Genomic DNA, 24249 nt, shown 5'->3' on the forward strand with positions numbered 1-24249 from the left:
TTGCGTAAATAACCCACTGTTTTCCCAAATTTTTTGCTTTTTCTATCTCATCTAATCATCAGCTCCAAAGCATACTGGCACCATCTATCTAAATTATCTCGTCTATGCAATGACAAGGTTGCTTGGCTGCTTGCAGTCTAAAACCGTATTTGAACGATTTTACTCCATTCTTGGACAACTTCTACCATGTGTTACTGTGCTGAACTGAGCTGTTTCACATAGGGGACCTTACCTGAATCTTGTTCAAGTGCTTCAACACTGTGCTAGAAAACACAAACCTCAATCAGACAAAACTAGCTTTTCTGGAAGGCTGATATTTCAGACCTCTGGCTTAACCTTGAAGGGAAATTTCATCATTCCTCTGAAAACTAGTGCAGTTCTCAAGAGTTTGAGCAAAAACATTGATTTGCACAAGGTCAGTGATTTGATAGGAGGACTCCAGCCTCCAGTTCTTCCCCACACTGAGCATGCTCCAGGTGAAGGCAGCATTGACCTGTGCCTGTAGTGAGCTGTATGCAGCCAGAACTCAACATGGCAGCTAGGAACCAACCCTTACAGCCCCAGCAGAGATTTACACCACATGAATAAAAAGCAATCACTGAACTGGACAAGTATAAAGTCACAAACCAGGATGGGAATCTCTTCACAGGAAGTGACAAATTCAGAACAAGCACCAGTGAATGAGAGGATACACAGACACTCTCCGCAATATATGGAGAGAACACAGGATTGGTTTGGCAAAAATCCTTGATCACAAATCACATTAGATGAGCATGGAAAATAAATGTGTGCGTGTTAGCAAAGATGGATGCACTGACAACAGGATGACTTGACATTTCAAAGAAATGGAGCAATAAAAAAATACACAAAATGTATCACAATGAAAATCTAACAGATTCACTGGTTAAGCAGAAATAGAAGAAAGACCTTGAGACTAGGCAGAAGGAAAAATGGAACTAGGATAGCGGCAGGTTCAAGACATGAAGGACCAAAGATGACAGGAGGTAAACCATTTAGAGCAGAGACAAGATTTTTTTTTAAGACCTGTCAACAAATATATATGCATCCAAAAATTTTAGAAAAATAACCCACTCCCTCTAGTGCTATAATAGCATTATTAGACCATCATTCTATAGTTGCTTTCTCAGGAGGGCCCTCTGTACAGAGTCTACAGGCTCCAACATTCCTGAAGAATAATGTGACAACAAGAGCTTGGAACACTTTTTTTTTTTCCCAAAAGAAACATATACCTAACATGTCAAAAAATACAATTATTGTTTACTCTATAACAGGGAGTTGCAGACTGAAGAAGTCCACTGTGCACTGTGGCATTCTTCTGTCGTGGATGATTGCAAAACCATTTTCCCACAGGATGCCTGCCTCATTCAGTGCACAGAACAGACCTTGGCAGGTGATGAGCCAGGGCTGTGCAGCTGAAGAATGATGCTGTGAGCCTCTCTGGGTCAAGAAGGACCAGACCAGTTGTACATATCAGACAAGGCAGATATTAACATGCATGTGAAGTCATAGTACCATTTCCTTTGGCTGACTAAACTCCTTACACACAGTTAGGAGAAATGCTGCACTTGAAAATCAATGAGCTGCATTTATAACTCAAGAACTCCTCATTACTCAACAATCAAGCAAGTTATAGCTCAACATGCTGAACTGGCACATAAAATATAAAAGCATCTAATTACCTTGATTCTTAACCTGAAAAATTAAGTTGAAAAATTTCCCTCAAGACTAATATGAGCAAACTATGTCATACTTATCCTGTGTTAAATACCAAGGAAAAGTCCATAAGGAAAAGATTGTTTTCTGAGTTTGGATACCATGTATTTAAAGAGGCATGAATAATGAGAAAAGAAGCCACTGGACAGCTACTAAGGCATTAATGAGTGGTCACATACTACCTACAGCAAATTATAAAAAATAGCATATGTTGTCATCAAACCAGTAACAGTCACAAGAGAAGCTGCAGAGAGAACTAATTTGGGCAACTGTTGGGTTTGAGTGCTTAAAAATCATAAAATGGTTATATTTGCAAGTGATGTTAGACAAAGATCACTCCAGATACAGCTTGCAAGTTAAAACAAGCACCTAAGTGGATAACAATATGACATGGAGTAAAGGAAATTGTGGAGCAGCTACCAGTCACAAGTGAAAAAAAACGTTTCAAGCTCTGGAAATGTATTTCAAAACAAATGACAACAGACAGACTGTTAACAGCAAAGTGTTAATATACAGCAAACAATATCAATGTAATGCAAACACGTGAAATTAGCAATTAAGCAATTTCTAAACACTTGTGAAAAGGACATGGGGAGTAAAGCCTTTTGTGAGGAGAAATGCCCTCAGACCAGAGAAGACATTAATGTCTTTTACAAATAAAATGAACAGTTAATTACTGTTATAAAGACTGTATGATGAAGTCATGAGAGATGCAGCATAACTAACACACAACATTTATTGAGTGTTAGATAGACTTACCGCAAGTCATCCAAACTCAGGCTACTTCTGCAACAACAGGCAAATCAATTACCTAAGAGCCCAGCAGGAAATCAAAATAAAACAAAACCAAACAACAAAAAACCCTAACCAAACCAAACATGACTGACCTATCCCAGTAAAACTGAATAAGCTTTGACCATCATCATGGGTTAAGAAAAAAGGCAGTACAATTAAGAGTTCCTGACCTAGAATCCCAAGAAAGTCAAATGTCAACAGCATCCACTAATCTCATCATCACAAGCCTGGCCTTTGAATTTGGCACATCAGTTATTGAAACTTTCAGGAAATTCAGCACAAGCAACCACAAATTAATGGAGAACAACTTTAATTCTTAGCATTATCTGTAGTGCCAAATAGCCAGCTAACTTTTCCTATTACCTATATTAGGAATCAAGTTAATTTGACCAATACAATGAAAAATTTGTGGCCTCACTTCGTGTAATAATACATGCTCTCTCCTCCTCTGTATCAGTATAGTATAGACATACATAATACAGTATTAGGTATAGTAAGACCCACTATTAATTTTTTTTTAAATTGTATTTCACAGATTTTAAGAACTGTCACACATTTTTGACATTCTATCTAACCTGGTACATAGAACCAATGCCTCAGACATCAACCTGGTAATTCCAATCAAGATGTTTAAATGAATTAACTATAAACACTGTCACCACACACAGGATTTTAATTCATTTGAGCTACTGAATTCTGGACAAACTAACATAAATAAAATCATTAAAATTTTAGATTTTGTTTTACAGAAGGATCTGCCTTTGGCTGTGTAAACTGTGAAAATGGAAATATAACCTAGCAGATTAGAAATTATGATGACTATTATCTTGCATAGAACTTTTCACAGACTTAATTCCAAGGGTTTTTCTCCTAACCACTCCCTGAAATTGTCAGTATCTTTTCTAAATGGTCCTTTAACTTAAAAAATTATTTAATTTCACTGCTATTTTAATATGAGAGACAGGATGTGTCTATTTCTATTAGTGGTTCTCATATGCAGAAAATCGAGACAGATATACAGAAATCCAGAAATCTGGGAATTCATACTACATAACAGCTTTTCTTTCTTTGTTAGGACTTCCAACACAGACTACATTTAAGTAATGTAGTATGAACACATAAATGTGAGAGAGGGAGAGAGAAATCTTGTTGTCTCTTCCATGGTACCCAAATTAAGTTGACAGAACTAGAATTCGAAACATCAGTTATCATAGGCCACACACATTAAGTATTAGGCAAAAAAAAATCAGTTACAGAGTTAAAACTCATGACAACCATAGTTATCAAGTTGTCAGAATATCCTCAATGTGACTTCTTTACACTCCAGAAACCCTTGGCACTGCTCACTAATTGTCTACACAGTTTGCATAGCACATTATTTCTCCTGCCTGCAAAAAGCTATGATTGAATCACTTCTTTGAACTGAACAGAACAAACCAAAAATTACACAGATATCACTTCTTCCTGCCTTTCCGCCTGTATTTTCTAGAAACTGTAATTTTCTTGTCTTGCAATAAGGGAAATATTTCAACACATTACCCTCATGCACGTTCCACTGGGATTTCATACCTACTTCTTGATCTGATTTTTTAGCCAGCAGTACCTAAGTAATACACACACATTAACTATAGCAAAGCACAACAAAAATAACAAAAATATGGGAAACAAAACTCATCTCTTTGCATGTAGTTACTTTCAAGTGGAACTAATGCCAGAATAAGAAAGAGAAGGCAGGACAAAATATATGGAATAACATCTGGAATAATTTTATGAGAAACCCTGATTTTTCCCCACCCTCTTGGAAGTGACTGTACACAATTCTCAGAGGAAAATTCCAAAGCAACAGGCAAACTACTTGTGAGATCTCTATTTCTTGGAAATAATCACTGAGGGATCACTTCTGGAACACACAGTATCTTGTACTGGAAATCAGCATATATACTGAGAGCATTCGAATTGTTCTAAAACGTAAACCAGACACATTTTCAGTAAAAGCTTTGGATGCTGTTTGAGAATATGCTGCAACAGCCACCAAACAAAATTTGTTTATTTTGTAGCCAGAGATGCATTTCAAGAACTCCAGGCAGTAATGGCCTGTAACTTCCACCTTTCTGTTTCTAAAAGCAAAGCACCAAAGAGGTGACCTACCTGTTATCATATTTTAACTAGATTTAAGAAGAGTATGACAGAATACTTCCAACCCCTGGCATGAACAATTTAGGGGAAGAAACCAGAAGGCAGATTTATAGGTCTAGGTGAAACCCCAGAGCCACCTTCAACAGAAGATGCAGTGTCTTCAAGGTCACCCTACATGGAGTAATATGTAGGAAAGGAATGCAGTTTGGGCTAGCTGCCTTCATTCCACGCCTCTTTGTTAAGACACAGAAGCTTGCCAGCACCACTATGAGACAGCACCAAAGCTCCAGTCCTGGACCTACAAAAACTATAAAGACTACATAAAAGATGTCACCCATGGAAACATAATAAAGAGAACAATCATCCAATTTTTGAAGAACAGGACCAGGGAAGAAAGATAGGTGCCAGTAATACAAATCTCACAGTAGGCTGTGAAATAGGAGTTTATTGTCAGGTCTAACTCTAATGAAAGCAGAAAAAGTTAAATGAATGAGCGTTACTCCTCTAGAGGAGGACAAACATTATCATTTTCCACAGTGCCATGGATCTTACTTCATATCAAGAAAGAAAGCCTATCCAAATTAAAATTGTCTAACTGATATTTCCCTTCTTTTTGCCAGACCACAAGAGAAATTCAGTTGGGCTAGCACACGACTGCCAGAGCCATCCAACAAAAAGTGAAACACAAGAAATTTTGAGACCTCAAGGTTTATCACCCCAGCCCAAGCCCACAGCGGCAGATCAACCATCCCCACCACAGGAGAGGCTCCACAGGCTGTAAGGAGCCTGAAGAGGGTCCGGACCATAAGTAAGGAGCTTGAAGGAGGTCTGGACTAGAAGTTCTGGCCCAAGCCCAGAAACAAGGCTTCTGATGCTGCATTTCTGCAGTGGAGTTGGGGGACAGAAAACACATTTCATCCAGGAGAAGTGGCAAACCCTCCTTGTCAAAGTAAAAGGAGATTCCCATCAAATAACCAGGTTGGTTTGGCATAGGGTACACTGTACCTATCCCTGTAACATCTGAAATCCAAGACAACACAGCTTGGCACCACTAAAATAGTATTACATATACACAGTCAATTAAATCACCACTTTGTTTTCACAGAATCTTATTCTCACTGGTTGTTTCGTTTTTTCCCCTTCCCTCTTCTCAAATGTCGAGGTCAAAATCACATTCTGAATTCTTGCATGTAAAATACTTCAAGAGAAGAGACATCTTGTATAACACTGCTTGCATCTTTAGTATGTAATTTGTTCATTTAAAAACAAAAAATAGAGCTAAAAATTTAGTGAAATTAATACCAGGCAATAGCTAAATTCTTAAAGCTTAATATTTTGATGTTCTTAATTAAAAGCCAAAGAAAACCACTTAAAAGTTCTATCATACCTACCTGTTAAACTTCGAATTGCGGGTTGGTGACTCTGCTCCTCTTAAAAGGTGTCTGAAGTACTGTAGCAGACAAAGTATCAAAGGAAACACTGGATTAACTGATGTAAAGGTTACTGTGCAACAACATTGCAAAATTCAGGAAATGAGAACTGAAGGAAAAGCCAAACTGACCATAATCTAGCAGTTAGGATTTTAATCTGGAAAAGGACAGACCATACAATAATCAATACATTAGACTAAGACTACTTACTTAACCTTACATAAATAAGATTAAAACCACAAAGCAGAAATAAAAAATAAATTAAGCACCAAAATCCATGTCTCCTCCTTGTTAAAAAATCAAGCATTGAAGGACTACAGGTATCATGTGAGAGATGACCATGAAAACCATTTTTGAGAAATGTTCTTTTTACTAATGCCAAGCAAGGCAAGTACCCACTCCTAGGACAAATCAATATATCCTGTCTCAAATGAATGCAAGAACCTTAACACACAACCTGACTTACACACAAACTTCTGAAAGGAACATGAATTCAGACTCACCCCTGTGATTAAAGTGTGCCCTACTAGAAGGCCTTAGGCAGATAAAGTCAACCCAGTGTAGGGATTTCTTAAGGTGGCATTTAGAACGCAATCACAAAACAATCTTAAATACCTTGTAAATTGAATTGAGAGATCTTCTTGAAAACAAACACCACACTTTTAGCTGCAGGAATGCATAATGCTGAAAAAAACCTAAATATAACTCCTGTACTTTTAAATACCATTGTATTTTTTAAAGTAAATAAAGAGATTGTGTTCTACATCTATCAGGCAGATTACTTTGCACCAAATTTGCAATCATAAAGATGGGGTGGAGAAGATTTTGTAATAGCTGTGATATACACAAATTGTTACATCAAAAACATGAAGTTTTCCTTTTATTCTCTGATGATGTGTTGGACTAGAATGAATTTTATTTTTTTACTGAGAATGGTCCAGCTCTAGAATGCCAACTGAAGTGGAAAATGAAGCCATATTTTTCAGTTCCACATACACGTGACTGTTGTAAACAGAGTATCCTAAAAAAATACAATCTCATTTTTAAGACGACTCTTCCAATCTTTCATGCTTACCTCATCACTGTGACAGAACATGGGAGTAAAAACTTTCTCAAGCAGAGAAAGGACGTGCTCATAAGCTTCAAAAAGACACCGCATAGTTTGGAGTTTCACAACATCCTCATATGGACCTTCAGCAACTATTAAAAAAAAATTAAGTATGAATACAGAGAGCTATACATACAGGCATATAAATAGTTCATAGTTCATGTTTTCTCCTGTCACCACACACGGGATTTTGTGACTGTCACCACACACAGAGTTTGTGACTATTTTGCAAGCTACTCTAAATTTTATAAATAAAAAATAGAAATAAATGGACAAAAAAAGAATTAAGCACAATAGCATGGGAATAATTTTTAAAACTGGCACAAAACAAGTTTGACGATATTCAGCAAAATTTCTTTTCACTTTATTACAGAACAGTGTTTAAATTCCAATGTACATTATTCCTTTCTAACTCCAACTTACTTCTTTGAATTTCTTCCACAATGAAAGGGTCAAATCTAATCTTGTCGATGCTTTCATCCAAACAGTAGGTTTTATAAATTTTCTGTACTTCATCGTGAAGAGACATCTTTTCAGTATCTGACAGTTCTGGTCTCAAAATTCGGTCATTGAATTCCTCTGAGAAATAAAGGAAAGTAAAAAAGCATTTCTTGATCAACTTGGCAAACAAATAACATCTTGAAGCACCCCACAGCATCAACTCATTTTGCAAAACTTCCAAATTAAAAGAAACATAAGACATCTCAAAATCCAAGGTAATAAGGCAGCTGCCTTCTCATTAACTATAATTCAGATCTGTTAATGAAGTTATTACTAAAAATATATTGCAATTAGAAGAAATTATTCCTTATCACAGAAAGGATAAATCCATGAGGTTGTTCTGGGCATATGAATGATTTTTACTTCCTAAATTACCCAAATGCAAATTGCAGTATTCCATTAGAATGATTTCCCTATCATCAAGTAACATCAGCACACGTCTGTAATCTTACCCACAGCCAGGCAAAACTGCAGCACATGGACAGCCCCTTCCTGTTTCAGGAAGTTCATAAACCTAAATAAAAGGTCCTGCTGATCTCTGATCTCCTTTAGCTCCAGTTTCAGGACCTGAGCAGGTTAAAAATGCAGTCAGCCAACTTTCAAACTTTCAGTCAGTACATAAATAATGCAAAGAGCTATAGAACAAAATCAGCAGGTAAAGTAAAACACTTATTCAAAACAGGAAAGGAAGTAAATGTTGCTTTTGCTTACAGATGGTTTTTTATTTCTTGGCTCGGCAAATTTCTGAAGGAATGGAACCAATGAAGAAGTAGGCTCAGTTGCTATCTCAGGCTGCAGAAAAAAATGACAACTGGGTAAGAAAGCTTCTTTCATGGATGATCAAAATACCACTGTTTTAACTTTGTCAGTACTCACTGGACTATCATCAATGAAGATCAGCAGTAAATGGTTGACAGTATCCTGCAAAAAACACAACACAACAAATAAAATTATTATGAAAGAAACTCACTAAAATCGATTAAAATTATTTCAGTACTATGTTATACCCAAGTTTAAACATGAGTATATTAATACTTTTAAAAAAGCAAAGCCTGGTAATACACGTTTGAGAACTGAACTTCAATGACCTCAAGTTTTTACAAGTCAGGGAGTTTCTGAAGAGACCTTCACAGAAATATTCTTTACACATGGAAGAAAAAGTAAAAATACTTGGGAGGAGGCCTAAGTGTAGATCTAATGAACTAGTAATACTTCCACCCTACAGTACTTTCTGTTTGCAGCCAGGTGATGCCTGCATAAGCACTGCCATTCTGCCTAAAAAACACATGCATATTTGAAAACAAGGATGGCAGTGTTGCAGCTTTATAAATAAATGCTCCCTGATTTGCAGAATTGAGGGGAAAAATTGTTTTTGATACAGCTGCAAAAAAAGCTGGTTACTTAGACTGCTATAAAGATCCACAGAGCTGGAGTTCAAGTAATCAAGCCCTTTTTAAATGTAACAATAGCAATTTGTAGATGTTTACACTAGCACAGCATCCTCCCATTTGACAGGAGCTGTAATCCTGAAAAATACATTCTTAAGGGACCACACCAATACTGTTATTTCAGTCAGTTCAGTGAGTTAATTCATATGAACAAACAAAACAAGACTTTTTTCTTTTATCTTCTATTTCTTTTATCTAGTCAAAATGCACAGCAAGTAAGTCATTGCACATCATTTGCTTTACCACAACATGCTCAGCGGGTAAACAGTAATTTTGAGTAAATTAAGATTATTCTTGTGCTCCAAAGTCTTACAGGGTCAGCTAAGAAATCCATTGAGGGAAGGAAAACTGAACCAGGGAGAATCTCTCTAATGAGAAGGGCCAGGGATCTGAAAAGAAAATAAAAGAGAATATAAAAATACAAAGAAATATTAAATTACATAAATTTCTAGGTGAAGTTTCCAATTCTGTCATATACTACCAGGGCATATTTTAGGATTTAATAATACCATAAGCATGCCATTTTAAAGACAAATTAAAAAAAATCATAAAAAAGGTGTAAGAAGGAAGATGACTGTGAAGTTCATTCCTTCAATTTGCAAAATAATTGTACTTCATAGTATGGAAACACTTTAAAAACCACAATTCTAAGTAATTTATATACCTGCACTCTGTTGACTTTGGGGGCAAAATATAAGGAAAAAGAAGTTCAGTAAGTTTTCTCAAGTAGTGAAGTTCATCTCTTCGGCTTCTCAAAGCAACATGCAGTTCAGGTCCATATTCTTCTAAAGCAGCTTGCTGCAAAAATTCTGCATTTTTTACTGAAAGCAGAAACAGCATTACAGAGTAGCTTCAGCTTTTTCTTACTGGTAAACAAAAGTCAATTAGGTTTTGTTTGAGCTAAAAAGTTAGTATTTTTAGTACACATACAACTGCCAAAGGGATTAAATATTGAAACTTTACAAAAGAACCTTGGCTTAGACTTTGAAGCCATGCTAAGTAAAAATAAAACCTCACACTGAAATAAGAATTCCTTCACCAAACAATTGCAGTTTGCATGGTATCCAGAATGCTTATCTCATTTATCATTATATATAAATATATAAAATAATAGAAACTTTTATTTATATATTGAATTTTATATATATATATAAAAACTCAGCATCTGGATTCTCAAAAAAGCTACATCGTGCAAAGTCTGTCTCTAATTGCCTTTTTCCTGACCTTCTTCATGATCTCCATTTTTTTGGCCTACGACACAATTTGAAATCAACGTAAACTTTTACTCAATCCTGTAGTATCTGTTTCCTGCTTAGAAAACTTAAAAACAAATGTGAAGGAACATACATTTTAAACACAGGGTGAATCAAGCCAAAATCTGCAGCAGGATTTGCTAGAGTACTGCTTCTTAAATTATGGCAGAACTGAAAGAATACCTATTTATCAGATTAAAAACTACAGATATTAATTAGAAGCAACAATGCTACATTTCTTCAGATCACTTCAAAGGCAAGAACTGAGCTGCTATAAATCACACCTAGCTGAACTAGCAATGGCACAGCCTCATGCCAACACCACCACCAGGCACAGTGAGGTATGTAATACAATCCTCAGCTACCCACAAAGTTAAAGCTTATTCCCAGCACAGGAGAAAAGCCTGCTGGCTTGGCCTTCACAGCCAAGACCCATCAGCTGACAGAGGGGATGCAAGAATGTATATCACCTGGTAAATCTGCCTAGCTGGTGTCACTAAAAGCAGAGAGAAGGAATGCACCCACTAGCAAGACAGGTAATGAATTGTGGAGGTGCCTGTGCAAAAAGGAATTACTAAGAGAGGAAAGGGAAACAGGAGTAGAAGAAAAGGAAATGCCCCCTACAAGCAATCCACTTGAAAAGGATTTAGTAAACAAGGAGAAAAGGCTAGGCTCAACTAACAACCAAAGCAGGGTCTGAAAGCTGCCTCTAAACTATGTATTGTGGTGGCTGCTTTAGCAATGTTTACTAGAAAGTCCTACTAAAAGTCATTTTCAGCTGCTACTCCACATTTCTGCCCTTAGGAAGCAAGTCTTTTCCTTTAAAACACTGAGAAAAAAGTGCTATATTTTCAATGCTTTTTCAAATTTTCGAAGTACAGTTCTTTACCGCTAAGGAAAAGTGCTTCCAGCTCCTTGGGAGAAATCAAAGGAAATGCAAAATTTGGCGTAAACAGCACTGCAAAATTATCTACTATCTTGAAATTGCTGTTGTGCCACGAAAGACAACCAAGGTGATTACACTACATCTCATTATTCATTTTAATCATTAATACTACTCACGGGACCAATGGCATGTATTTATGGATATCAAACAGACGTTTGGAGGGAAAGAAGAAAAGTTCACGACTCCAGTTAAAGTAAACATCTACACTTTAAAAGTTGAATGAAACCACATTTAGTAGATACAGCACTGTGGAACACAGCCAGTGAAAAAAATAATAACAGCAAGTGTTTCCAAATATTTCTTCTATGTGCAGCTTAAATATAATTTTTACATGAGGCTTGTGAAGATACTCTTATCTTGGATAACAAATATGCTTCTGCTCTAAGTCTCTCCATGGTTTTTCAACATATTACAACTTCACTAATGCAGGTTTGAAATCATTCTATCTACAAGAGCTATGAGGTACAGTGCACAGATGTATAAATCCTTTCATCTACAACTGTTCATCTGAAATATAAAGGAAAAACTTCAAGAGGCATTCCTAAATGATCTTGATTGCTCTAAAAAGACAAAACCCATATTCCTGTTCACCCCTGTACAGATTTAGTGTTTTTATTGTGGGACAATAAAAATCAAAACAGAGAACACAGATATGTATTGTAACTTTCTCCCTATTTGCCTTTTCAACCACCAGAAGAAAAATGCAAAAGGACCTCATTTTTTAAAAAGAGAGGCCATAAGAATAAAAAGACAAAGCAAAATAATCTCAAACATGCATAAAAGAATATTCACACTTGACCTTTGAAACTGACAACATATTAGGTCTTGACATTACCTTTTTGCCTGGCCTTGGCTATTACTTCAATGTGTTTCATTGCTGCCTTGAGCATTTTCTTTGTTACAACTGTTGGAATGTCCACCTAAAGAATAATTTCAAATTATAACCAAAATTGTTCTATTTTTTTGCCCCCCAAAATTTATTACAGACAACCATCAAACAAAGTAATTTGTTTATATGTTCTGGTTTGAACCATAAAATGAACCATTAAGAAATAATACAAAATTCTCTAGGTGAGCTGACAGTGTCCTCATTCTCCTGGCAAGGTATTAGGACTAAATGCCATAAACAACACAGTCAACACATTTATTGCCAATTCATTCCCATTATGATTTTTTCATTGCAATAAATACAGCAAGACAATGTGACTTTTGAGTCACAGTAAATGAAGCCCATTTCTATGGGACTATTTGACCACCAATGAAAGGACCAAGTTAACTATGCTCTGGTTCTAACACCTGCCTTAACACTCTTCAGTCGTGTACACAAGGACTAAAACCAAAGAGAAACCTTCCTACGCACAGGCAGAAAAAAGTGTCATCCCTCATGTGATGACAGAACCAAAAGAGAATTTGAGCTATACAGTCAAAAGAACATTAGTGCCAAAACCAAAACCATGTGATCATAAGCCAAACAAAAAACATGTTAATCAAGGATTGTATTAGGGTCCTGTTTTTCTATTTTCTCTGGCAGGCACAAATGACTTTGTCTTGTCTTAGCCCTGCTCCAAACAGGCTCTGATGCTCAGGGCTGTATCCAAGCTGCTGCTGAAAACCTCCTGAGTTGAACAGTCACCTCCTCCAACCCCAATCATCTTGGTTGGCCCTTTGGTTGAACCTGCTCCACTTTCTTGTAAGGAAGAGCCAAAAACTGGACTCTTTGAATGCCATCCAAAGACCACCCAGTGAAGGCTGATAATCACTTTGATTTTCTCTGCTCCTGTCAGTACAGCCCACGATGGTGCTGGTGTTTTAAGCTGCCACTGACGGCTCATATTCGGCTCACAGCCCAGGTCCTTTGCAGCAAGCAGAGCTTCTCCCTGAAGCCAGTCAGTCCCCAGCCTGTACAGTTTCAAAGAATTCTTTATCACCTGCAACAGTTTTCACAGAAACTCATCTAGAAGATGATTTACACTTTGCATACTCTTTATTTTAAAGAGAGATGTGCAAAAACCTCAGATGTGCAAAAACATACACCTGTAAATGTTCAAAATCTAAGAATTCCAAACGAGTTTCCTTCCTAATGGAGGAATCCCTCCTCAACACAGCATCTTGCCAGACAAGTAAAGAGACAATGCAATTGCAAAGGCCACCAGAGCTGAGAGAAAAGTTGGTGTTTTTTATTCAGTTGTACAAGGAGAATATTACATATTTCTGCACACTGCCCCATAATATTTGAGGTGCACAGCTATGACCTGACCTAGCCAGCCCCGACAAGCCAGCACAATTGACTGGAGCTGCCTAAAAGTAAGGTCAGCTCCTGCTTAAAAGCACAAAAGGACACGCTTCTGCTTATCAATGGAAAACCCTGTCTTTTGTGCCTCACATTACAACAGCCAACAGCAATTTCTAGAAATTAAGAGTTTCTTATGGCATATAAGGATAGGGCAGTGTTTCTTCCTGCAGAGGCAACTCAAAGAGCACAGCCAAGGAAATTGTTATCAACGCTGCAGCAGACACTGGGAACTTTTGTCAAAAACTTCAATCAGATGCAGGGTTATCTATACCACACCATACAAAGGTGTGGTATAACCCTTCCTTTTCCCTTCAAAATCCATAACGAATACAGAAATGTCCACAGCAAAGAAAATCCAGATTTTATGTATTTCAGCATACATTTAAGAGCTGACTGGCCTGTAGTGTTTCTAACTTCATTCAACCACCATGCTTTGACCTAGGCAGCTTTAAACAGAAGACAAAAGCATTCTTTTCAGTAAAGCTATCAGTAATTTGAAGTCTCAATTCAAAAGTAGAATATTCCTTGGCAAAACAATTATAAAGATATTATCTAAAAAAATTTAAAAATAGCCTGTGTTTTCCTACACAGCTCTTCCTCAATTTAAACATTTCATCTCTATTAGCTACAACTATTGATTTCAAGCATTTAATAATAAAACCAAAATAGAGTACAGCTGCTTGGCAAAGCTATACAACTATTTTATTTTTCAACTGATGATGATGAATTTGTCCTCAACATAGGCATTTCTGTGATGAACTTTATTTTGTAGGTCCCCTGACAGTGCTTAGTATTGGCACATGTCCTGAGTGTTTGTGGCACATACTGCCTACCCAGAGAACTGAAGATACTACATTTAAATCCTCACTGTCAAAGGCAGAGCTGGTAAATTAACACTCTGCTTCAAGATGCTGTAGCTCACTGGAGATATCCCAATCAATGCCTTATTACATGATCAATACAGGAGACATGGTCACTTTCTGAGTCAGCAATGGATCCATGAACAATGCAATTAACACCAGCAAGTATTACCACTCCAAATTAAATTATAAGACCTTGATCTAGATTTTCACTTTGAAGTTTTACTCCACTTTCACATCTCCATACAATGTCTGCGCTACATGGATTTCCTAATCTTCCCCCATGTTCATTTTAAAAAGCAAAATACCTGATTTAGAGCAAACAATGTCTTAAGTCATCTGGATTTGATATGTAAGAAGGAGAGAATCATGCTGTTAATAAGTCATGACAGGGTACATGTACAACTTGTAGCTCAGAAAATATTTCTCTTAGTAAGGAGAGGGGAAAAAGACACATATTTATGGCAGTGGCTCTAACAGAGAAGCCAGAACTGACTAATTCTGGAAATTGAGTTAGCAACCCTTTCTGCTTAGAACAGCCAAATAGTTAGAAGCAGTTCCTGTGAAAAGACTTGAAGCACTTTACCAGGAAATACTTGTGCTGTTAAAAAGAGAGCACATACAAAAAAAGTATATGCTAATAGATTAAACACATAAAAAGTATGTGCTAATAGATTAAACACATAAAAAGTACGTGCTAATAGATTAAACACAGCAAAATAAACTTCTAATCTTTAGCACTCAAAATGCTCCTGAAGAATGCTCCTCATTAATCTAAGAACCACATCTGCTTTAATTCTTACAGTAACCTGGTCACTTAATGACAGTCTATTCTTTATAAACAATGTAAGGGCCTTGTTTGCATTTTAAGAAGACAAGCAAGCAGAAGCTACAACACAGCTCACCATTTCCTAGAAGGTCTTTTTCAGTAATTCTCAAAATGGTTTCCACTTGGATTAAGTCACCAAAAGACAGCTAAAAGACCACAAGGTTTTAATAATGCCTTGCACTGGTATAATAAATATATCTATTTGCCAGGACTGGGGAAAGATTTGAGTCACAAGAGACCTTCACAGATCACTTATTCCAATCCCCTGCCACGGCAGGGACATCTTTCACTGGAACAGTTGCTCAAAGCCATACCCAACACGATGCTGAACACTTCCAGTGATGAAGCTTCAGAGACGGTTTATGAAGGGAATAAGCTCCAAAACTAGGGGTAGCTCCAGAAAGATGGGGTAGATACCACAAAGAAGTAACTTAGATGGTTAGAAACAACCTACACTATAAGGCTGACTTTGGAATCACAATGAAAAAAAAAATAAATTAAAAACTCACAAGAGATGGATATGAATACCTTCTGATGGAAAACCAAGACTAATACCTTTAAGTCACCTTACCTTGTGAATTCTCCGAACTAAGACAGATGCAAAAAAGCGTAGTGTCCCTCTCAGTTCATCCACTGAGGACTCATCATCAGTAATATTTCTGCAGTGTTTTAAAGCATGGCATATGAGAAAACACAACAAAATAAATTTCTATTAATCCAACCACAATACATTCGTGCATATTAAAAGCATAAGAATAAGAGCATTCAACAGTGATACTTCAGCTGGAATGAACTGAAATTAAAGTTATCAGAGAGTCAGCAGTCTTCTGTCTGAGGAAAATACACAGCATTCCCACAATGTCTGTGCACACAACAGCTTAAGAAAAACATCAGGAAATTGCAATGATATACCAATTCCTGCTCTCATACACTATCTGCACGATTTTGACTGAGTAAAATCTAACCTAGTTTCTACATATGGAAACACATCCTAACTCAATGGTATAAAGGAAATTGAAATTATTTAAAGTGGCTTCTACTTGGAAGCAAAGAATTTAAATAGATTTCCAAATTGCTATGTCAAAATATCAACCAAACTTTTAATCTGGCTTGCCAGCTTCCATCCACTGCAGTAAAATACGTTCAGTGAAAACTCACAGTAAAAATAATTAAATGTGATTCAGGAAGAAAAATATGACTCTGTGACTTTTTTGAAATTTGAACAAAACCAGGAAATACACTAAGTCTTAGATGAAGAAACCACATCTAAACTGAGTGGGAAAAGATCACGATGCCAGCATTCACAAAATGCAAGTGAAAACCGAAAATCTATCAGTTATTAATATGAATTAGAGCACAACTAATATATTGGTAAAACTGAAGTATAATAGCTGAATAATGACAAAACAAAGGAAGTTGCATCCAGTTTTAATTAATGATCATATGCAAGAGCCATCACACTTTTTGGTGATAAATTAGCGTAGTAAGTAGAAATATTATTTGTGTTATAAAAGAACAATATGAGCAAGAACAGGACATTTAAAAATAATTTTAAAAATTATGCATAAAACATTTCACATTATTCAGCATCCAACTTTTAAAGCACTTTTAGCCTGGGTCATAGAGCATTCAAAGGCATGTTGATGATGAGCAATCAGGTACACACATACTAGAGAAACCAGTGACCCGAGAGTCAAAGTATGTAACTAATTGCATGAGAAAAGAAAACACCTCAAAGAGTAGCTTGGCACAAGAAACACAACAATCCTCCAACAGCTAATCACATGCAGATAAGAACACTGTAGGGGAAGGTTTGGTTTAACATCCACAGCTGACATTTTATAAGGAATATGGTTAGATAATACCCACATTGTCAAAGGGATTAGCAGTGACAAGGGGTTAGCAACCAAACTCTATTATGGTATTACTAGCATTTGACAGACAAGAAGATACATGAAGTGATTTGGACCAAGAAGTTGTTATTTTATTGACAGTTGGATAATCAGTATCTTGGCTAGCTCAACTTGGACATGACTTTATGCCACATATTCTCACAACAGATTTGCAAAGACATTCTTTTAATCACCAGCAGACTGAAGACTGGCAAAAAAAAAACCATCATGAACCTGTAAAATGTCAAATCTCCAGTGACTCAGGGGAAAGTCCAAATAACCTTCTTGGAAACATTTTAAAAGCTGGCTGTATTTTCCCAGAACTTTAGGAGTATTAATTGTAAACAGTTACAGAGTAATGTCTCAAGAGAGATACACACAACTGCTATTGCACGCCAAGCTTTACGGGATCCACTGATAAATGAAAATCATATACTAATAACAAAGTGATATTCTTCCTCTGTGTGTCAATTATTCTTGCAAAACTTGGCTAACTCCTTTCAAAAAGATGTAGAAAATAAGTCACAAGCTAATAAAAATGTAAAGCTATGGTTTGTAACTCAACAAAAATTCTGAATTTCTCTTGCATTTAAAAAGAACTTTCATTTAAAATAGAAGCAGCTCCACATGTGAAAACACTATGTTTAGTCACCATCAAAGAAAAACGTTTTCATAGTAATGCATCACAAAAAATGTGGTAATTACTGAATTCCGTCCTAATCTGAGAGAACTGGAGTTGCAGTACCATCAGTGACTAAAAACATTTAGTAATTCAAACTTTAAACTCTATTTAAAATAAGGTTGGTATAATCAAGATATTATATAGTTTTGCTGTACAGCATAAGCAATAGACTTAGACTCGTGTTTTGTAGCTCTACAAACTTGGGATGACTTACAACTGTGTTCTATTCTTCTCATATAGTTGAAAAAAAAAATCTTAATATAACGAGCATAAATACTTTGAAAAATAAAAAACAAAAATGCACATAGGCATAATGACCTATTTCAGTAGAGTTCACTGGATTTTAAGCACTAACCCTCATTCCCCTAAAGTGGTCCAAATTTAGGACCTGCTTAAATTTTAACCTGCTAATAAAAAATTAGAAATTCTTACACAGTTTATTAATGAAACAAACATTAACCAGCTTTTATATGCTTATAGCACTTTTATTCCTAAGCACAAAATCCATGATTTTATCATGCAACATACCCTGCAAACATAACACTTCCCTGACTTCTGACTGAGATACATCCTGGTAACACTAATGCCCAAGACAGCATCAGTTGGCACAGCACATAAAACAAAAAAAACAAGTTTTTAAAAAAATAAATAATAACAATAATTAAAAAAGAGGTAGCTTCTGTGCAAAATCCATTCACATGAAAGGCAGAGCAGCTAGCTCAAGGAATTATGCTCAAACATTTCTGTGCAAAGGAACACAGCCAACTGCTTCAGCAGTTACCTATCTGTCAAGTACGAATTGCCTGCTAGTGCTTACCCAGCCACGCTGCCAAATAAGGAGAGCGTGGATGCAAAGGCTCTTGGAAGAATTAACCTGATCTAGGTTTATTTGCTCAGAAAACAAACACGTCCTGGATGCACGAATCCCCTCTCTCAGGTGATGTGAGTTTTGCCAACAGTGCAGGTAGGAAAAGTCAGAGCTGACATGCTCTACAAGCCAGCTCTCAAACTATGGCACACAGATCAGGTCTCCCTGCACAGCCCCTGCTGGAAACACCTGAATGTTTAGACTAAATAGGGTCAGATCTGACATTACTACTGTTAAGCTGAAACCAGTAAGCCTTTCAGGATCAAGCTGTTTGCTGTAGAGTTGCTTGGACACAAGCACTCACTGTAGATCACTGAACTCCCAGTATTTCAGGTTCACTTGAACCTGAAATCTAACAACTTTCAGATTGTTAAGATTTCATCAGCATGGTGTGAATTTACAGAACTAGTTCAAAACCCAGAGGTGCAGCCATGCAGAACTTAAGACAGGGCAGGAACACCTACACTGCTCACCAGAGGGCAAGATGGAGCAGAATGTAGGCTGGTTGGCTTCATACAAAGTGTACTTTACACTGCATTCCTAACTGTACATTACATATATAGTGAATTATTATCTCCACCAGATGATGTACTCCAGATTTCCACTGCCTTGGGTGTCAGAGGTAAGTAACTGGTGGAAGCCAAGTTTTCTTGTCAGTCCATAACAAAGACCTTAAAGAGACTTTCTACCAGCCAAGAAAAAACTCTTTTCCAATCATGCAATATAGGAGATGGTTGCCTTACATTTGTTACTTTATCAACAACCCAACAGAACATGCTCTAGTTTTCTGTATTTGAAAGTTTAAACCTCGAGTTTTCCAACCTGCATAGACAACACATGGTGCTAAAGCTCCCTCTGCTGTTTGCATCAGCACTGAAGTTTTACACTTCAGCATATTCAACACACAAAGTTAGAGGTGAGACATGCAGGTATTGGCCACAATCAAAACCCAAGAGGCAAAGAAGTCTGAACAGTACATTTTGGGTCCCAACAGAAAAAAAATCCAAACGACACAGAGTAAAAATAAAAGAAAGCATACTTTTTTTTAGGACAAATTGAACTTTCCGTTCAATGAAAAAGTCAAATTCGGAATTAAGGCAAGATGTTGTTTTAACACATTAATGCCAGCATTATCAGTTAGAAATATTTTAATATCTTCTTACAAAGTACTGCAAATCACTAACTAATATATAAAAGTACAAGGAAGAAAACAAAAAAACAAAAAAAAACACAAAAACCAAACAACCACACAGAAAAAACCAATCAGCCATAGTCTTTTCTTTATTCACTATTTAATAGTTATTTACACAGTACTATTCTATTCAGGACAACACAATCACCGACAGTCTTAGAAGTTGGAAAGTTATAAAATGATCTCCAAAACGTTTGCTATAGGTATTCAAAACAGCTTTTCTTTAAAACCATGCAAAGTTATTTTTTTTTAAGCAATGTGATAAATCAGCATGCTTCTAATCTGGAAGTAAATTTCAGAGGTAGTGATGGGTTGAATTTCCACACAGATTTTCACCATTAATATTTAGTATTTAGTTCCAAGTAAGAGTTATCACAAAACGAACATAAAAAACAAGACAATCTAAAAGTGCTTTTAGGATGAACTCCAAATTTCAGAACCACCTCTATTATAAATATATTAAAAGATCTGTTCTACCCTGCTAAGAGACAATAAAACAATGATTCCTAGCACTCAAAAGTATGCTTTATCTTTCACTAAGGAAACAGAAATGTTTATTTTCAGGTATCAACTTCTTAAACAGGTTGACAAATATTTGTGATACTAAAAATAGTAACTTTTAGGTAAAGCTCATACCTGTACCATGGATAAATAAAGTTTTCCAGCACCAACTCAAGCACCTGTGCAGAACAAAGACAACCATGTTACAAAATAAACAGTTTACTGCAATTCTCTGTTAGAAGACTTAACATCACAAACACCTTCCAAAACTCATAGGACATAATTCATACATGATAATGCATAAAAATATATAAGTCGTGATCCTGTTGCCAGATCAACCATTTGGCACCATAATCAGTACCTCAGGCAAGTATCATCAAAGTGATGGTTTCATCAGATATCTACAAGAAACATCTGCCACAAGTACTATCAGTAACATGAAACAGAGTGCCATGGCCACTGTCAGGCAAATGCTACAAAAAATGTAATCTTACCTTAAACAGCCCATCCCTAAATTTTCACATCAGTCCCTGTTCTTTTCTGATATGCCCACAGGCACAGTTACGTACTCCCCTTACACACACCTCCATCCTTTTTCACCCAAACCTCCACCTTCAAGGTGGGACAGCCATTCCTGTATGCTCACCACTCCCAAAGGAAGCAAAAGAGTCATATACAGCCATTCCTACGGAAGCCATCCTTAACAGAAGGATGAAGTTTTCTTAAGGTGCCTCTTCTGTCAGTATAGCCACAGGATATCACCCACATTACCTTCTCCCACTGCAACCTATCCTTTAAATTGAAGGAGAGTTTTAGAGATCACTTTATCCCCAACAGCATCAGTGCTGATGAGGGGTGTTGTCGGGGTCGGCTGTCAATTGTCTCTGCCTCAGCATGGTAAAAGGTGGCTCTGGGCAGGCCGTGCTTTGAAGGAGGAGTCTGGACTCTTGCTTTTACAGTCATCGGTTGTGTTTATTGTTTCTTATCTACTAAGTTTTTCTGTCTGTCCAGCCGAGGTCTGATCAGCAAGACAGCCAAGGGCACTCTCTCCCGCCCACAGGGCGGTTGTCTCTTTTATAGTGAAAACTATGTATAAGATATTTACCTTCTATTTCCAATACTTTTCACCCTTGTTAACAAGTGCACCTTCACCATGAACCAATCCACACGTGCCAACATCATCCTGAACATGGATGCCAGGGAGAAGAAAGAAGAAGGACAGGGCACGCCCAAATCCCTCCATCTTGGAACTCCTGACCCCCATGTACAGGATTCCAAACCCCCCTGTAAAAGGTTCAAACCCCCCCCTGTACAGTGCTCCAAAATTTTTCCCTTCACCCTGTGATTGCTACTTCTACGCCACTTAAACTTTTGTGGCCTGTAATTCTTCATATAAGGTTGGCAATTTTCTCCATGAATTAAGATCAAATTTCCAGGTGTCTTTAGCTTCCTGCCAGGATCTCCGAGCCCCTGCCAGGGCTTTGAGACATCCAGGGCATCCAGAGAGATGTCCTGGGTTCCGACAGGGAGTAAGAGAGAATACATGTGTATTCAGCTATGTGAGGCTGCTCAGTCATGTTCTGCTGAAGGAAAGGTTTTTCAAAGCCACTGTGTACAAAGAAAAATGTGAAGTCTGTTAGAAAGGAAAGCCAAAGGTAAAGCTGATATACAAGTGTCCTTCATGAGAACAAGTGCTACTCTTCTTACAAGATCTGCTGCTGCACTAATTCACACAGTATGCACTGCAAGAATTCAAGACTAAATTTATACTATCTTTAGAGCACTACATGCCTCTGCTCCTCTCATGATTATAAAAGCATACTCAATAAAAACATACATGGCCTTTTTAGCTCTTCTCAACCCTTCAGACCTGAGCAGCTCATGAATACTCTTTTTCTGTCTTCACTAGTAAGAGTATCACCTACCAAGACTGGATAAGATACTTGCTCTTTTCCAGCTGTTCCACTTCAGTGATTTTCTTTCCCCCTCTCTGAAGAGATGCTTTGCAGCTTGGGATAATGTTAGATGTCTGTGTTATGGACCACACAAAGTCATCAGTGTTTTTTCTCCTACCCTTATGTGCTACAGCAGTAATAGATCTTGAAACTGTAATACCATCATGTGTTAATGACGGATGGGTAAGCTAAATGTTTTATCATGTTGTCCTGTGTCATCCCTGCCCCACCTATCTCGTATTTCCATTTATAAGCAGGGTGGAAGGGTGAGGGAAATGACAACAGATGCTTCAATTCCCAGTCTAGAAGAGATTAGGAAATCCCAGAGAACCTTCTATGGAAGTTATTCTTCAGACAATAGAAAGGAGACCTCATCCAGCTCCAGTCAGCAACCACAGGCCACTGGCCTTAAAAGCAGTATATTAGATTACTTAAACCAATTTCCCTGATACCTTCTGTAGCACTGCCACTACAAGAGCCACCAATTTACTCCACAGAAATCTCAGTCTCACAGGCATTGTTACACTATTTTTCTTCATGCGGAGTTTCTAATAAAATAAACCTCTTTCAAAGCTCAAAGTGCACTCTTCAGAAGAGGTGCCTTATAGAAAGCTTGCAAAAAATCCATCTGCCTATTAAAGGAGCCCCTTTCCTTCTTCCTCCACTTTTCCTCTGTGCCTCCCCATCAGGAGCAACAGCAGCAGAGCATCTTCTGTTTGGAGTGGAAAGTGCACTTGCAGAGCCTTCAAGCACAGAACAGTGCATTCAAAGGGATACAACAAACTCCTCTTCAAATAGCTTTCTTCATTTATGACTACTGCTTCTGAACTGAGAGCCTGTCTCTCAAGCTTTCCATGAATGTGCCACTACAAATTCAGTTCATCAGATGCTAACATAACTTCTTGGGTCTTTCTTCCTCTATAGTCCTACAGAGGCCTCTGAAGGCACTAGAAGAATTGTTCCCAACAGAGATCTGATCCTTACTGCTGCATGAGCAAAACATGGTTCTTCTGAGATTCATCTTCCCATGGTTATTAAATAAGCAAGGAAAGTAAAAAAAGGTGCAAGACTCAATGACCCCACTCAAAAGACAAAGTCTCCTTCAGATTCATCCCATGTTGTAGTAACTGAGCACCAGCTGAACCATTTTACAGACTTGCCAGTGTTTCTCTTCCACAGCCACACTGTAAGAACAAGCTTTATGGTACTGATTGCACAAAACACTGCAGACAATCCCACTAGGCAAAGACACAAAAAGACAACTAACTGAAAATGCACTTTTCACTGGAGTCCACTTATCACTGGTCAAGATATCAGAAGGCGAGACACATTCTACTAGGACTCAGGTTACCTATATGGCTCTAATAAAAACTGGGTGGACACAGAAAGCAGCCTCTACTTGCAAATTAATTAAACACATGGCATGGCAGAAGCAGTTAAGTATGATGCTCCTTTCCACTAAGGTGCTGTACAGAAGTTAAAACAGAGCTACTGTGTGAAAAAATACAAGTGCTCAAGAAGTAATAAGCCATTGACTGCCACTAACTGGATTTCAAGGCATGTAGTCTATACTGTTTTCCCTTGAACCCTACCAGCATTCCAGGCTATGTCAGTGTGATTCTGCTGGACAGAAAAAAATTTGCCACATCATCCACTGCACTTTCATGAAGCACCAGGCAAGCAGGACATGTATACTCACTTCCATTCTATCAACAACAAAAATATTATTCAGGCTCAATTGCTCACACTTCACACACACCAATGAAGTAGATGGGACACCTCAAAAAATGACAGCTAATGATAAGCCATTTCCTTGTCTCTAAAGT

At 37.3% G+C, this 24249-nt stretch overlaps 1 protein-coding gene across 7 annotated transcripts in view; it reads right to left on the minus strand.

The window, feature by feature from the left end:
- SNX14 (sorting nexin 14) overlaps nt 1-24249 on the minus strand; it is a 46568-nt gene that overhangs the window by 17156 nt on the left and 5163 nt on the right. For 3 of the 7 annotated variants that reach the window (XM_064412584.1, XM_064412583.1, XM_064412580.1), the window contains exons 5-16: nt 20604-20647; nt 15905-15992; nt 12187-12271; nt 9817-9973; nt 9466-9541; nt 8581-8625; nt 8416-8496; nt 8157-8271; nt 7627-7782; nt 7171-7295; nt 6057-6115; nt 2494-2520 (exon numbers count right to left, since the gene is read on the minus strand). In XM_064412584.1, coding sequence (XP_064268654.1) covers nt 2494-2520; nt 6057-6115; nt 7171-7295; nt 7627-7782; nt 8157-8271; nt 8416-8496; nt 8581-8625; nt 9466-9541; nt 9817-9973; nt 12187-12271; nt 15905-15992; nt 20604-20647 — 1058 coding nt within the window. The remainder of the gene's footprint in view (nt 1-2493; nt 2521-6056; nt 6116-7170; nt 7296-7626; nt 7783-8156; nt 8272-8415; nt 8497-8580; nt 8626-9465; nt 9542-9816; nt 9974-12186; nt 12272-15904; nt 15993-20603; nt 20648-24249) is intronic. The other 4 variants (XM_064412585.1, XM_064412582.1, XM_064412586.1 and 1 more) reach the window with 2 other exon arrangements.

Source organism: Passer domesticus, chromosome 3 (genome assembly GCF_036417665.1).
Source record: "Passer domesticus isolate bPasDom1 chromosome 3, bPasDom1.hap1, whole genome shotgun sequence".
NCBI lineage: Eukaryota > Metazoa > Chordata > Aves > Passeriformes > Passeridae > Passer > Passer domesticus.